Source organism: Cyprinodon variegatus, unplaced genomic scaffold (genome assembly GCF_000732505.1).
Source record: "Cyprinodon variegatus isolate N-32 unplaced genomic scaffold, C_variegatus-1.0 Scaffold374, whole genome shotgun sequence".
Classification (NCBI taxonomy): Eukaryota; Metazoa; Chordata; class Actinopteri; order Cyprinodontiformes; family Cyprinodontidae; genus Cyprinodon; species Cyprinodon variegatus.
In genome coordinates this window covers 174,227-188,901 of record NW_015150827.1, presented here as the reverse complement: position 1 = coordinate 188,901, position 14,675 = coordinate 174,227, and the positions used below count along the sequence as shown (strand labels likewise).

The 14,675-nt window shown below is 39.5% G+C and overlaps 1 protein-coding gene across 5 annotated transcripts in view; it reads right to left on the bottom strand.

The window, feature by feature from the left end:
* Positions 1–14,675, bottom strand: part of LOC107092319 (calmodulin-regulated spectrin-associated protein 2-like) — a 42,579-nt gene that overhangs the window by 6,211 nt on the left and 21,693 nt on the right. For all 5 annotated transcript variants that reach the window (XM_015386711.1, XM_015386713.1, XM_015386716.1 and 2 more), the window contains 14 exons: positions 13,634–13,772; positions 11,332–11,471; positions 10,148–10,238; positions 9,934–10,038; positions 9,003–9,072; positions 8,624–8,905; positions 6,972–7,695; positions 6,303–6,449; positions 6,005–6,224; positions 5,714–5,897; positions 4,949–5,630; positions 2,504–2,640; positions 2,182–2,396; positions 1,990–2,089 (listed from right to left, as the gene is read on the bottom strand). In XM_015386711.1, coding sequence (XP_015242197.1) covers positions 1,990–2,089; positions 2,182–2,396; positions 2,504–2,640; positions 4,949–5,630; positions 5,714–5,897; positions 6,005–6,224; positions 6,303–6,449; positions 6,972–7,695; positions 8,624–8,905; positions 9,003–9,072; positions 9,934–10,038; positions 10,148–10,238; positions 11,332–11,471; positions 13,634–13,772 — 3,236 coding nt within the window. The remainder of the gene's footprint in view (positions 1–1,989; positions 2,090–2,181; positions 2,397–2,503; positions 2,641–4,948; positions 5,631–5,713; positions 5,898–6,004; positions 6,225–6,302; positions 6,450–6,971; positions 7,696–8,623; positions 8,906–9,002; positions 9,073–9,933; positions 10,039–10,147; positions 10,239–11,331; positions 11,472–13,633; positions 13,773–14,675) is intronic.

Below are 14,675 nucleotides of genomic sequence, written 5' to 3'. Positions count from 1 at the left end.
AGAGAGAGAGAGAGAGAGAGAGAGAGAGAGAGAGAGAGAGAGAAACATTACTTTTTGTTAAATAATGATAACTATAAAAAGAAATGGCTTCCAGTTGTTTATACTGTATCCTGGACAACTGAGGTGAATTGAGTAGCCTTCTGCAGCCTGTATTAAAAACTGAGTCGATATTAAAACAGTTTAGTTATATTTTTATATTCAGATTAAATTACAACCATTAAAAGACATCTTTAAATCTTGATCATTCTCATAATTAGCCTGAAGCTGCCACACCAAAAATACATGTTTTGTCATTAATAAGTTCTCAGGGCCAACATAAAAATGTGTCCTTAATAAAGTTATAATGAAACCTAATAGGAATATGTTTTCACAGCTGTGTTTTTTTGTTTTAAATAAGGTGTTATTATTTTAATTGGATATAAATGTAAAGTTTAAAGTTAATGTAGATTTAACTTTTTCACGTTTTGATAATTTTCCTTTGTAGAAATATTACAATAAAAATTACATTGACAATGTAAATTATACTTTCCATTGCATCTTTATAGCAGTTTTAAAGCTTGCATATTTTATTTTTATTTTTTTTGGGGTGCTGAATAATAAAATGTTGGTTTTAAAAGTCCGAAAACTGTAACACGCATTGGTGGATAAAGTTGTGGGGAAGATAAAGTATAACACATACACAGATAAACACAGAACAAGATGAAAGGAAAACCTGGTAGAGGCAGCAGAGGACTGTGGAAAAACCATAATTTCTGAGAGACTAACAATAGTGATCAGACATCCAGAGCTGTATTTAAATTATGAAGTTAGTTTTTTTGTTTTTATTAAATTGAAGGAAAAAAGTTACCTGAAAGGGGAAAGTAATTTTGAAAGTAAAATGAATATATAAGAAATCACAAATATATCAACAAATTTTCACAAAAAATGTTGTTTCTTTGGGAATGAAGAAAAAGCTTTGAGAGAAAATATTTGATCAGTGAATAAATAAAAGTAACATTGATATTTGGAAAATGGTAAAGAAGCTTTCTCAACAATATATTTTAACTCTTTTTTTTTTTTTTTTTTTTTTTGCAATCAGAGTAAAACCCTTGTCTCTTAAAAAATATATTTCTGTCCCAATTTTCTTTTTTCTTTCTCTCAAAACCTAAATCTTTGTTCTCGATTCAGAATTTTTCATTTGATGTGAATAATGTGTCACAGGCGGGCCTGTGTTCCTATTGGCCAGTCTTAGTGGTGAGATTAGTTTGAGATGAGCAGCGCCTCGCCTGGAATGTGGATGAGAGCTTCGGGCTGCGCTGACTTATGGCTGACTTGGAGTGAGAGAGAGAGAATAAAAAGTTTTTGAGAGACAATTGTTTCACTCTGATAGCCAAAAATGAAATTTGAGAGTAAAAATATATTTTCGAGAGAGCTTTTCTCCACTGGTAATCATTTTCCAATTGCCAATTTTTTTTATTCTATGACAAAATGTTTTCTCTCTAATGTTTTTCTTTAGTTTCTAATAATATCATCAATTTATGTTATCACTGTCAAAATGTGTCCTCTCTGTAAGATTTTTTTTATTTCAAAATTATTTTTCCCCCTTTCAGAGCACTTTGTTCTTTAATTTAATACAAATATAACTCCTTATTAAATCGCCCAGATCAAAGTATATGGAGGTGTTAAATGGCCTAGTCAAAGTCTAGACTTTATTACAATTAAAATTCGTAAAAAAAACAACATATTTTTAAGAAAATCTTTGTAACAAGAATGGACAAATCTGACAGACACTAATTGTTCTCAGTTCCTATCTGTATACATTTTGAAAATGTTTCCACCCCACCATATTGAACTCTTTAGTGTTGGTCTATTGCATGAAATGCCATTAAAATACATTACATTTGGTGGTTAAGGTTGACGACATCTAACCTTCTGGCATGGCTCAGGGTCTTCATGTTAATGTTTGTGAGTGATAGATAATGAAATTAAAGCAGTCAGTTGGTTTCTAACCTGTTGTTTTTCCTGTTATCTGGCTGGTCTCTGTCGCTGTCAGCCAGATTGAGGGAAGCTAGCGAAACACTTGAGACAGAGAAGCCCCGAGGACGCACACCTGCAGGAGAGCAGCACACAGAAGCAGCAAAGATCAGCATGAGAAGCTGAGTAAAAGCAGGTTTTTATGACAGCACCTTGCGACTCATTCACCTGTCGTTCTGACAGGAGGAGTAGATGACTCCATCACGTCCCTGTGGATGGATTTAGGCCGCTGTTTTTTCTTGAGACTTCCACTACGAGGCTTGATGACTTCATCCATGTCCTCCATCAGTTTGAGCTGCCTCCTCCTTAGATATTCATTCTTGATGTAGTCCCTCCTTGCCTTCTCGTCATCCTTCTTAACTTGCTCCTCCTCTGCTTTCACTCTGCACAAGAACAAGTAAGTACTGAAGGATTGAACACAAAAGTTGAAAAGAAGACCAATCTAGAGCGAGAATTTGTGCTGATGCCGCGTGATGCAGCAAAGACACACCGTTCAGCTTCTTTCTTCTGCTCCTGTTCCAGCTCCTGCTGTTGCTTTTTCTGCTGAGTTTCCTTCTCCCTCCGAAGCCTCTTCTCCAATAGAGCTGCTTTCTTTGCTGCCATGTCCTCTTCTCCTTTCACATCATCCTGGTGAATATTTACAACATAAATAAAACATTTCTGTATATTTTTAATGTTTCTAAAGATTTAACACCCAAAAAAATATATTGAGAACACTTTAGCTTTAGCTAAAAAAAAAATCCCTTTTTAAGCATCATCAGGTTGTGTAAACAACAATCCCAAATGTTAGGGATATTGCTACTCAACACTACGAGATTGCCAATTCCGATCACATTCTTCAAATGTCACCTGCTTATTAAATTTGTGAGAGAGAGCAAGACTTAACACAGGTAACAGGAAGGCTGAACATCTCTGCTGGCGTCAGGGAGGCTAAATAATATTTCCACTGGCAACAACACTCAGATTCATGTCAATGCTTTAGTGTCTGCATGTTCTGCTCTGAAAGATTTTTTTTTACATTTTGAAAAGCAAATTTTCCTTTAAAAAGTCCGGAATTCAAGGGTATAACGCAATCCTTTTAGAGGTAATATGGATCCATGTAATGTTAATCTGAACTAAATCCAATAAACTCTCCGAAAACAGCGGTCTGTGTTGCAGATTGTTTTGGTCACAGAATATGATAGAAATGATTGACCCCAGCCCTGTTTATAAAAAATCCTTAGTAAACCATTTCAAAGCACAGAAGCAAACCATGGTCACTAACCCATCACTGCATTTTCTAATCATCTAGTTGGATGGACTTCACTTTATATCTTCATCTATAAAGCTTTACTCGGCAAACTTCCACTAATTCCACTAATTTCCACCGAATTGGGAAAATCTGCTCTCTCTTGCTCAGCCCCTTGGGGGATGAATGACCCACAGAAAGAGCTGAAGTTAGGAAACCTCAAGCTCATTAATACAATTAAAACTAATGCAAAGAACATTGTGATGGAGACGTGCTACTGTTTTTCTTTAAAATCTCATTGTGTGTTTTTTCTAACATTTTGTACCTATTTTATCATGAAAATGCAAATGTTTATTACCTCCACCATGGTTATGTTTTTAGGTGTGTTTGTGTTATTGTTTGTCCATCTGTCTGTGTACAGGATAACCTGAAACGCTATGAATGGATTTTAATTACATTTTTTGGCAAAGGTGAATCTCAATCCAAAGAAAAATAAAATTTTTGGTAAGATCTGGATCACCATCTGGATCCAGGAAGAGCACTCCCAGTGCTTTTCTATGTATGTATGAATCTGTTGTGATTTGGCTGCTACCTTGGTCAGATCTGTCTTGTAAAAGAGATTCTGAATCTCGTTGGACTTCCTGGTTAAATGAATAAAATAAAAAATGGAGCACTGATATCTCTTCTTGTCTGGGATGCCTTTGGATCCAACAAAATGAAGTAGAGAGGCAGAATAGACGATGGACAGATGAATGTTAAACCATCTGTTATTATACCCTAACTTCCACTTAGCTACATCATCATCAGAATGCATATGTTTGGTTTATCATGGCTATCTTGTTTTCCACTGGTTCCATTGTTCTTATTTAAGTCAGTATTCTTTATTATTTCGCTCTTTTATCTGTCCGAATCTCTCTTACCAGCACTGAGCCATGTTTATCAAATGAAATGAGTTGTTTCAGCTTGTTAGATTAGGAAGGACTCGCGCGGTGTGTTGACATCCATACGTTGCGTTCAATGGTGTCACGTAATTTAACGGGTTCCAACAGCATGCCAATCAGAACTGAGGAGATTTTAACGCAGGTCGCTTGCCGAGTCATTTGACCCGGGTAGACATACATCACTGAGCTGTTCCCACTGCCACTAAAAGCGGATTGTACCCAGGTTTTAACAGGTTTTTCGGCCAGTTGGAAAGGGGTATTATAAAGGTGAAAACTAGACAGGGAGTGGAAGTTGCAAAGCTGCAATGCCAAATTTACATTTCAGTCTTTCTAAAAAAGTGGTAGTTATTTGAAGTATGTGTTTCTTTAAATTTCAGTGGGTTTAACCTTGTAGCTAAAATCAGAAGATAAAAACAGCTAAAGACATATGGTTCACAAACACACAAAATTTTGTAGTACAGTAATTAGCTGGAACTTTCTAAGCCGTGTTTCACTCCTTTCTCACATAGTTATCTAGAGAGTGTAGAGGAGCGGTTCTAAATCCTGATCTCTAATGCTCCATCTGTTATAGGTGTCTCCTCACTGCCCCACACATGATCATGTGAAGGAACTAACAGGCTTTTGCAGCATCTGGTGGATATAATGAGGTTATGCAATCACTTTAATTGAGTGTGCTGCAACAGAGAGCCATCTATAACATACAGGACAGCAGTATTGAGGAGGAGGTTTGAGAACCAGTGATTTAGAACCCTCAGGACCAGCTCACCTTAAAGAAGAACCCACAGCACATCTTTTGGTCATCTCCAAATATTTCTCCTCCTTGTTCTCCATCCTCTGTGCTCTCCTGACCCTGGATGCCGGCTGGCTTTAGCCGAGAGAGCGGCACCTCCACCAGGTCCTTCCTTTCTTGGTGGTCATTTTGAGTCTGGCTAACATCTTCAACTTTGATCTCTGAAACCGGCTGGTGCAAAACCTCAGACATCTTTGAGTCTTCCTTAAACTCTGTCCTTTCTTTTATTTGTTTTTTGATCTTTTCTTTGGCTTCTTCATCCTTCCTCTTCTCTACGGTCTCCTCTGTTTGTTTAGGGTCCTCTTTGTTGTCTTTGGTGTCTGGGTCGTGTTTTTCCCTGGCCTCTTCATCCCGCCCAAGGTAGGCGAAAGAGCTCTGCTGGGTTTGGCTGGAGTTAAAGCGTCTCAGTCTGGGCAGACTGTCCACCGAGGTGGGAGTGTTGAGCATTCTGCTGATGGGGCTGACCTTCAGATCGTTTGGACGGGGAGTCCGAGGCGTTCTGGCATGAAATGAGGCAGGCCGTCGTTTGATGCCTGCAGGTGAACGGTTGGTTGGACGTGGAGACCCAGAAGAGGACAGAATCGGTGACAAGGATCCTACCGACCCTCGGCCCGATCCTCTGCCTGTCACACTGCTGCTGCGCAGCTCGCGGAGCTGCCTGTGTGAAAGACAAAGAAAGATGAAAATAACAGAAGGCTTGAATTTCAGTCAACCCTTTAGTGTATTTGAAGTGAGGAATACCTGTGTGGAGAGGGGGCAGGAGGCGGGATCACCCACGCCTGTTGCTGCTGGTCTCTCATGGCCATGATCTTCTCCTGCTGCTGGGCCAAACGCTGCATCTCTGTCTGCAGGAAGCCCAGCGACGTGTTCAGCCTTTCAATGGAACGTGTGTATTCTGCAAGGTCAACCTCTCCAGGGGTCATGCCTTATCAGCACAAACACAAACAAGTAAGATACAGAAACCAGCATCCATCACCATTTACAAAACCAAATCAGCTGAGCAAGCATTAGAGGCATGCTAAGGTTACCCACCCCCGCCGTCTTCACAGGGAGATTTCGGAGCTGCTCCGTCAGGCTTGCACCGTTCCACCTGCTCCACGTTACCCTCCTTTAAATTGATTGGCTCAGGTAAGGGTTTTTCTGCCCCTCCTGAGTTTGGGCTGAGTGGGGCTGTCACTCCTTTCCTTTTCACAACATTCAGGAAGGCTGTTCTGCCCATTTTCTGCCGGTGCCGGGTAAAAGCTGCTTCTACCTGGAAAGAATTGTAACAAAACGGCCATTAGATTTGAAAAGATTGATCAGATTTCTCTTATAAAGCAAGGCTGCTGACCTTCTTCTTTTGGGCTTCAATAGCTCTCCTTTTCTCTTCCAGCTTCATTCTAAGCTGAATCATCTCTGAGGCTATGAAGTGGGAGGGGTCTCTGGGTGAAGGCGTAGCTGGCGAAGGTGAAGTGATCGGCAGGGGAGGTGTAGAGAACTAAGGAAAACATGAGAAAATCTGAATGCCTACCCAACAGAAGGTGCAGGGGTAAAAAAAAAGCTTTTTCTTTTTTTTTTTGCCTCCTACAGATTTATTAAACATTTAAATTGTACAACTCATAACACTCTATTATCAGACCAAAGCAACGACATACAAAAATAAAAAAAATAGTAATAAAAATAACAGATTTTATCATATTTTAGCTGACTTTTGCAAACAATACCGGAGCAAAGTTGCTACCAGACATTTTTTAAATAAAGAAACTTAAATAAAACTCTTCTGACAACATAAAGTAGACTGAAACTAATCACTACCTGATCTACGGAAATGAAAAAGAACACATCACTGATATTAAAATTACCTTTCTATGTTAGTCACGTTATTTTATTGTGATAAAAGGTTCGATGGATTGAAATATGTAAATCTGACAAAAAACTAGATCAGAAGATGTATGCCATTGGGAAAACCATTGTTTTCCGCACTGAAAGTTCTGGAAAATATTTGTGATGAGAGACAAACCTGAGAGGACGTAGTTCCGGCTGAGCGAATGTAGGGCACATTGAGATCAGAGCTGTCTGGAGTCGTGGTTCCTCCGCTGCTCCTGCCTTCTAACTTCCTGAACTTCAGCTCTGCAAAGCTGGTCATTCGCACCAGACCCCCACCGGAACCACCGGATGAGGAGGCAGGACTGCAAGTATAAGACCTGGTGAGCATGGGTGCAGAACTGGGACATGGGCTGCCCCTGTCACCTCCATGTCCCCCTTCCCCTTCAGAGATGGCTTCCCTTCCTTTCTTGTGTCCTCCTTCCGTGTTCCTCTCATGCTTGCCAGGCAATGGACACGACCTCGCCATAGCCTCACAGTCCGGGTCAATATCTGAATAGTCTCTCAGAGACGAGGAGTCCTCATCCAAACTCTGGATGTCTTCTGTTCGCACATGGATGCCCGTGTCAACTTCATCCGTCGATGCAGAGTTGGGGTCTCGGTCATTTGCCCGAGCCTTCGCTGAATCCAGGTCCTCCCCAGGAGCATGAGCCCCCGGAGGGTACGAAGGCTCGGCCCCATGCAGAAAGAAGCCATTGTCTCCGTCTCCAACACCCAGGCTGGCGTGGGGCCTTTCTGTATCGTGGATGATCTTGAGGGCTTCTTCAATGCTTGGAGGAGTTGATGGGCTGATGTGGTCGGAGTGATTCCCTTGGCAGCTACTGGGGCTGCTGTTGTCTGGTAGGACTCCGTTGGGGTACCTAAAGAAAGATCCAGGAAAAATAGAAAATTAAACACAGGAAGAATGAATCTGGAAAAACAGAATTATTAGTGTTAGTGTTTTCTGCTGCCTTTAAATAACAAAAAGGATCCCTATATGTGTCTGAAGAAGGGTCAAATGTTTATCTTTGTGCCACAAGAGATTTTGTTAAATCAGTAGCTTTAAATCTCATGATAAATCCATGTTTAAGGCTCCTCATAATCTGCGATTGAGGCCTGTATTTAGTTTAACTTATTTTGTCCTGAAAATTACAGGCAAACTTTTCATCTTCTTCACGCGCAACTCTACTGGGAAAACCTGCATCCTGGGATTCACATGCAGGTTATTTTAACACTTGACACCTCACTAAACAGTTTTTCTTTTCTTTTTTTTTTTTTTTTTTACCAAATAGCAAAGGACATTGTAAAAGCAAATGAATGACTCAACCTCGGTTTATTCTTTTCTTCAAATGTCCCAAAAAAAAAAAAAAAAAAATAGTGCTTTGAATAACTTTTTAACCAATTAACAACTAAAACATCAAATCTTTCTACAGAGTGAGACCACCGCTGCTAAGTGGTTAAGAGCTACAAGTCAGAGAAGATGCAAAAAGCTGTTTTAAAGGAAACTACACTATCTTCTGAAACATGTCCACCATCCAAATCTTTATAAATAATTAACGGTTTCTTAGAGTGTGAAGTTTTCAGAAAACATGTTTAAAATGTTAATTGCAGCTGTAGACCTTTAAAGGGTCTAATCTGTAGAGGATTGGAAATCTATCATAGAACTTTAATAAGTCTACCTCTAATCATACGGTCACTGTTGTTACCATTCATGGTTTCTGTAGAAAGCACAGGATATTGAGAACATTGGGAGGTGATGAAAATACAGCCTATAAATGTCAGATCTAGAAACCCGTTCCTCATCTGCACCTGCTTTGGTTCTTGATAGAGAAAGTGTTTTTTCGTCCCAAGGGTTTGTGAGAAGCCAAGTCGTCCTCCTCTTCTGGGATCTGTCTGCCCTGTCCGTTAACGTCTGCCGGTGTCAGGGAGAGGTGGCGTTTCATGCCTCCTCGAGATGCATAATGAACTTTGAACCCCAGGCCGTCACTACTTGCTGAGCGGGTCATAGAGCGGGGAGAAGAAGCCTCATTTGGTGGCAATGTTGGTTCTCCATCCAGGGGGATCTCAAAGGAGATTCCCCGAGAGGAGGAGCTGAAGAATTAAGAGATAAGGTTTCAGTACAAGAGCAAGGAGACAGTCAGTTACGAAATGTAGATTCATGATGATAACACCTTCGTAGCATACTCACTGTTTTTCTTTGGGCCACGTCCCACCACAACCATCAACGTAGGACATGGAGGTAGATCTCTTTATTAGGCCTGTTAGACATAAAAGGACTTCCTCAGTTTTAGTATTTCTGAGAAATTACAAGATTACATAATGGGCAATGAAAAGCATTTTTGAGAAACAGAACAGGGAATATTCGGAACAGGGAATATTGCTGTTGGGCTTTAAGTGTATTTATGTTTCAGGCTGTAACTTTTAGAGCTTGATAACTATTTTTTTTTTTCATGCAGGAAGCTGTAAACAACCACTAGAGGGCATCTAGAAATTGAGCATTGATTACCGGTAGGTGAACTTCTATACTCAGACGCTAATGTTTGGTTGCTCTACAAGGGGAAACAATTCTTTAATTTGGCATTACATTCAACAGCAGTTGTTGTGTTGTTCTCACAGTAATATAAAGAACAACAAAATTCTTTGTACTTTTGCACATAAGGTTCTATATTATTCCTGCTCTTGTTCAGAGTTTAATAAGGTGCAAACCTCAGCAACACCAAAATTATCAGAAACAAACTTTATCATTATATTAATTGATTCTCACTTTTAGTTTCACATTTATTCCTTCCTTTTCCTCATGTCATTAGTTTGATGTATTAAATCAATAGTGTATCCCACAACCTAGTCATTTAAAAAGAAACTGCTGATTTCTAACTTTAGCAAAACATACATTTATATCAAACTGGCCAGTTTGGCTTAGATTTCTAACACCACTGATGTTTTTGCAAAGCAACTTTTCCAATAATATAAGCTGATGTTTGGAGTTTCCTGCTACTTTTCAGACAAATAAGCATTGTGGTGTCTCTGTAAGCATCCTTTCACCTTTCTTTAGTTTAAGAATTAACAGAGAAGAAGAGAAATACGACTTAACACATATGGCAGATCATAATCATTCCTACCTTCAGTGATGTGGTTCTCTGGACTTGAAGGTCTGTCTGCATAGTTCTGTTTGACAGGACTGGACACAGGAGGCATCTCTCTGCAGAATGATACAGGCTCACAGGCTGCATGGCAAAACAGGACAAATCCCTCACATTATAAAACAAATAGCATTGAGGACAAAAAAAAAAGAAGATACTTCTACTGTTTTCAAAATGCATGCATGGATATTACCGTTTGGGTCGAAGACTCTGGGCTGAACAAATGAAGGTTTCACAACCTCGAACCACCAGAAAAGCTCAGCCATGAACACCAGATAGTTACTCTGAAAGATCAGACATATCTTATCAGTTGCTCATCCTCTCTTCTGCATGAAGTCTATAAAAATGAAACCATCTCCAAGCATTTAGAAAATTTTGCTGAAGTATCTTTGCATAACGCACTGTGTGAGCTCTGTAATGTAAACCCCACATCTTTCATAAAATCTACAAAAACAACAAAAAATCTTCATGTTACAACATTAAATAGCATTGCATTTTACTAGGATTGGATGTCATAAGACAAATTCTTTTAGGTGCTATCTCAATGTATTCCCATGCAAACATATATGCAGTGAGTAGGTAGCTAACATCAAATCAAACAGATGCATCAGTTCATTAAGCAGCTCTCTAATATGATTCTGTCTGGGTTAAGTTTCATTATGGCAGTGTGAACCCAAATACTATCTTTCAATTCAGTGGGTAAAGCCATACAAAAGCACTAGTTAAGATTCTATGGACAGTGAGTTTGTGGTGAACAGGCAGAATGCCAGAGTCTTTAAAAGCCCCACATGACTCCCAGTTGTACCATACAAGCAGGATCCAGTCAATGCACAGACAGTGTAGTGAATGTGAAATGAGTACAGAAGAAGAAATGCAGAGCATTGCGTGTGTGAGGATGAAAAGCAGCTGCTGTGTTGCATCAAAGAAAGTTCCAGTCTGCTCAAACTGTGACTTGAATCTTGAATGTTTGTACTCATGCTGCCTGGCAGCATGGCACAGAGAGGCTCTTAGGAGTTTTCAGAAAATCTGAAAAAATGTGTAGAAGTGAGATCTCAAGATCTATGAACTTCAAATATTTTTTTTTTTTTTTGCAGGAAGAAAAGCATTACCAAGAGAGTTGGGTCAGAGCTCTGAATCTGTCCTCTGTCTACACAGTGAGTAGGATGAGGTCAACCAGCCAGACATGCACATTCAGGGCTAAACTTTTCCTTACATGACTCACTTATGCCTTTGTGTAATTACCCACCTAAAATTTCCTTCTACTCTCCCAACAAACACACATCTCCTTTCCTCAACTAACTCCTGCGTCATAAAAAGAGAGCTTTCCAGCCTCTTCCAGGCAGATTTATTTGAACATCAGGATTCTGGTTGTCATACCTTTATGGATGCATGGGTGTAGAGCATGTCCTCCAGGGTAAAGTGGCAGCAGTGATTGAGGTTGTTCCTGCAGAACTCCTGCACCAGCTGGAGGTTGTACAGACTGTCCGCCAGAGACATGGTCTCCTTAAGGCAAATGTCTGCTCAACCAGGGGAGGGGTCAGACACATAAACAAAGGGAGGGGGAGCAAATGGGAACAAGAAGACAAAAAGATAAGTTTCAGTTTATGGTAAAACATAAAATGAACAGAACAGTGGAAAACCGACATCCAGATCTAAAATGTCTCATCCCTTAAATATCAATCCTCCGTTGTGACATTATTTTGAACTCCCCTGTACTTATTTTATACACCATCTAGCTGAAGGCGAGAAACCTTAATAAAGCTGAGTTTGCTCTCACATCTGTTTCACACGTTTCCTGCCAAGCTAATCCAACCCAGGCAGTTTTCAGGGAATCAACACAGGAGCTGTTTATCTTTGAAACTGCATCCTGATAAGAAGCCCACCAACGGCTCTCTGTAACGTACAACTCATGACCAATCATGTCTCAGCCCGGGGCACTTTTAGAAAAGAGACAGGCTCAAAGGAAACACCTCTTTGTTTCCTCACCCTCTCCCTTTTTAAAGTCAGTCCTAGGTCACATCTATAGCGCTGAGTCATTCTATAGTCATTATCCCCACTGTGCTCTTCTATTAATATACAATAACAGCAGAAAATAAACAACAAGCAGGTCAAAAACGTCTGTTGACATCTAGCAGAATGGAGAAAACCTCGGAAAAGTACAACGACAGATGATAAATACTCTCTTTGTTTCAAATAGTCAAATGAAATGTATTGTGGTTGTCATAGGAACAGGAAGAAAGTGTCCATTGTGTCCTCTACATATAGAGGCTCTCTAAGGAGTACAAGCCCATGTTAAAATTCCAATTTAGTGATGCAAAAATCATTTCAAAATATATTTTGTACATGTATGTACAATGTCATATGTAGAAAAACAAGTTAAAGAAAAAAAAGGATTAATAGATAAAAAAATAGGGTGCAATAATCAGGCTGCATAAGTGTGTGGGCCCTTAAACTGCTTTGTTTAAAGAACCATTGCATTTATAAGCAAAAAATACAATGTCATGACAATATATATATAAACATGTATTCATTTTCTAGTCTTTTTTGACCCTAGATTGCACTGATTGAAGTTTAGATCGCTGCAGTCAAAACCCCATAAAGAAAGAGCAACAATGAACATGCTTTTGCAGGATATCAATTAAGATAAGCAATGATGTTTTATTACTTACCAGAGAATAACTGCATTAATTCATATTAAAAAATGATAGTTATATATTTTGCTTCTCCCATTAAATAATTGCTGTAAAAAAACAGGAAAAGGAACAATCCCAGTCATACATTTATTTTAACGTAATGTCATATATCATATAAACATCATGTCAAGCTTTTTTTTTTTTTTTTTTACAGCTTATCAGATTTACCATAACTGGCAACAGCTTTGAGTTTTGGAATGTTAACAAAAGGTCCTCAAAGTATTTTTTTCCTTATATCCTGTCCTAACATTTCAGGCATACTCTATCTAAACAGGTTCCCTACCTGTATCACAGTAGACTTGCTCTAGAAAAAGAACATTTTAAGACAAAATCCGAAATGCGATTGACAAAGTTGACCACATTGCTGTGATGACAATTGTTTGTGTGACCCCTATTTATTTGGAGTAGTTGTGAATGGACATGTAGGTGGGTGGATGTGTGGATATGATTAGGAGAGCATTTAAAAGTAAAAATAAGTGTTTGTTTATGTGTGCAAATTTGTGACCAGGCAGAAAATGCATCATCCCATACATCCACTGACAGAACTGAGATGGTCCAAAGGATGCAGGGCCCCATCCCTCCTAGTGAGCTCAGGATTCCCACCATATGTCGGCTCAGTCCACCTGGCCCACAGCTAGAACAACATCCCCTGGGAGCCACAGGTTGCCCTATGGGAAACTAACTGAAGAACAAACAGGGGTGTGGACCACCCGAGTGCAGCATAAAAGGCCAAATGGTTAAAGGTTACCCACTGTAAAATAGCAATTTATTTTTAATATATTTTCTTCCAATATTTATTTTTTATATCACTTGAGCTCAACTTGATATGTTATATAGAATCTGGTAAAAGCTCTAAAAATATAAATTTTAATATCCTACCTTTCATAAACCTGTAAGTTCAATAGGGTAATAGTCACAGTACCACCCACTCTTTTCTGTCCTGACATCCTTTGCTTCGTTCAGTGCATGCGGGTCAGGACACCCACCTTCCAGACGGACGGCCTGTGGGCAGTAGAAGTGCAGCAGGGCGGCGAGGGCACAGCCGTCTGTGTTATCCTTTAACAAGTTCTCCACCAGGGGGAGAGACGGAATATTCTTCTGGGCATGCTCTCTTCTGTACCGGGCCTGAAACCATGGCAACGGCACAGAAATATCAACTTCATGGAGAGTCACGGCAGATATGTACATGTTCTCTTTGTATTTTGGTACAAACAACCGCAGACACGCCTACTACTGCATGCACAAATTGATTAAACACACAAATCAAGGTGTTAATCTGGGTATTTTAAAGCATTCAGCTGAAGTAATGCAGATTACATTGAACATGCAAATAAAACATACACTTTAAGATTTCCTTTTGCTTCTAGAGCAGACCTCTAAGCATTTTAAATTTTTTCCCCCCTATAATTATTTTTTGTTCCCCTGTCTGAAAATAGTTTTTGAAACCATTTTAGCTCCTCTCAACCATTCTCGACACTAAGGCTGTCTAAGATTTGTGCACTGATTCAGTAGCAGACAGTACATGTGATTTAGCTTAATCTCTGTGCAAGCTTATTCTGTGTGCCTTCAGGATCTGTTATATGTTACTTTGCACGTGTAAAAACCACAGGGAAAACAACCACTGCTTGTGCTTTCGCAGGAACCAGCACCCCAAGGAAGCCAATAGAGGGATCCTCTCTTAAGGCTGCGTTTTGTAGCAAATCAGAAGTTTCAATCAGCAATACTCTCTGCCTAATAGCCAGCTACAGTATGACTCTGCACTGAGCTGCTGGAAACAAACTGTTGTGCTGCACCTTGTTCCATTGGGATCATATCTCTCTTAGTACTGCACATCCTTTTTTTTATATAACACAGTCTCAACTGTTTCAGATTTTAAACACAGGTTGCAAAAAATGCTTTATTTGCTGTTTTAAATTTTATCTAAGGAAGCTCTCCCTTTAAGTTTTAATAACAATTTTTGTATTGTATTCAACTTAATGTGAAACAGGTTGCAAGGGCAGGAGAGAGGTTGTAAAATAATGATGAAGC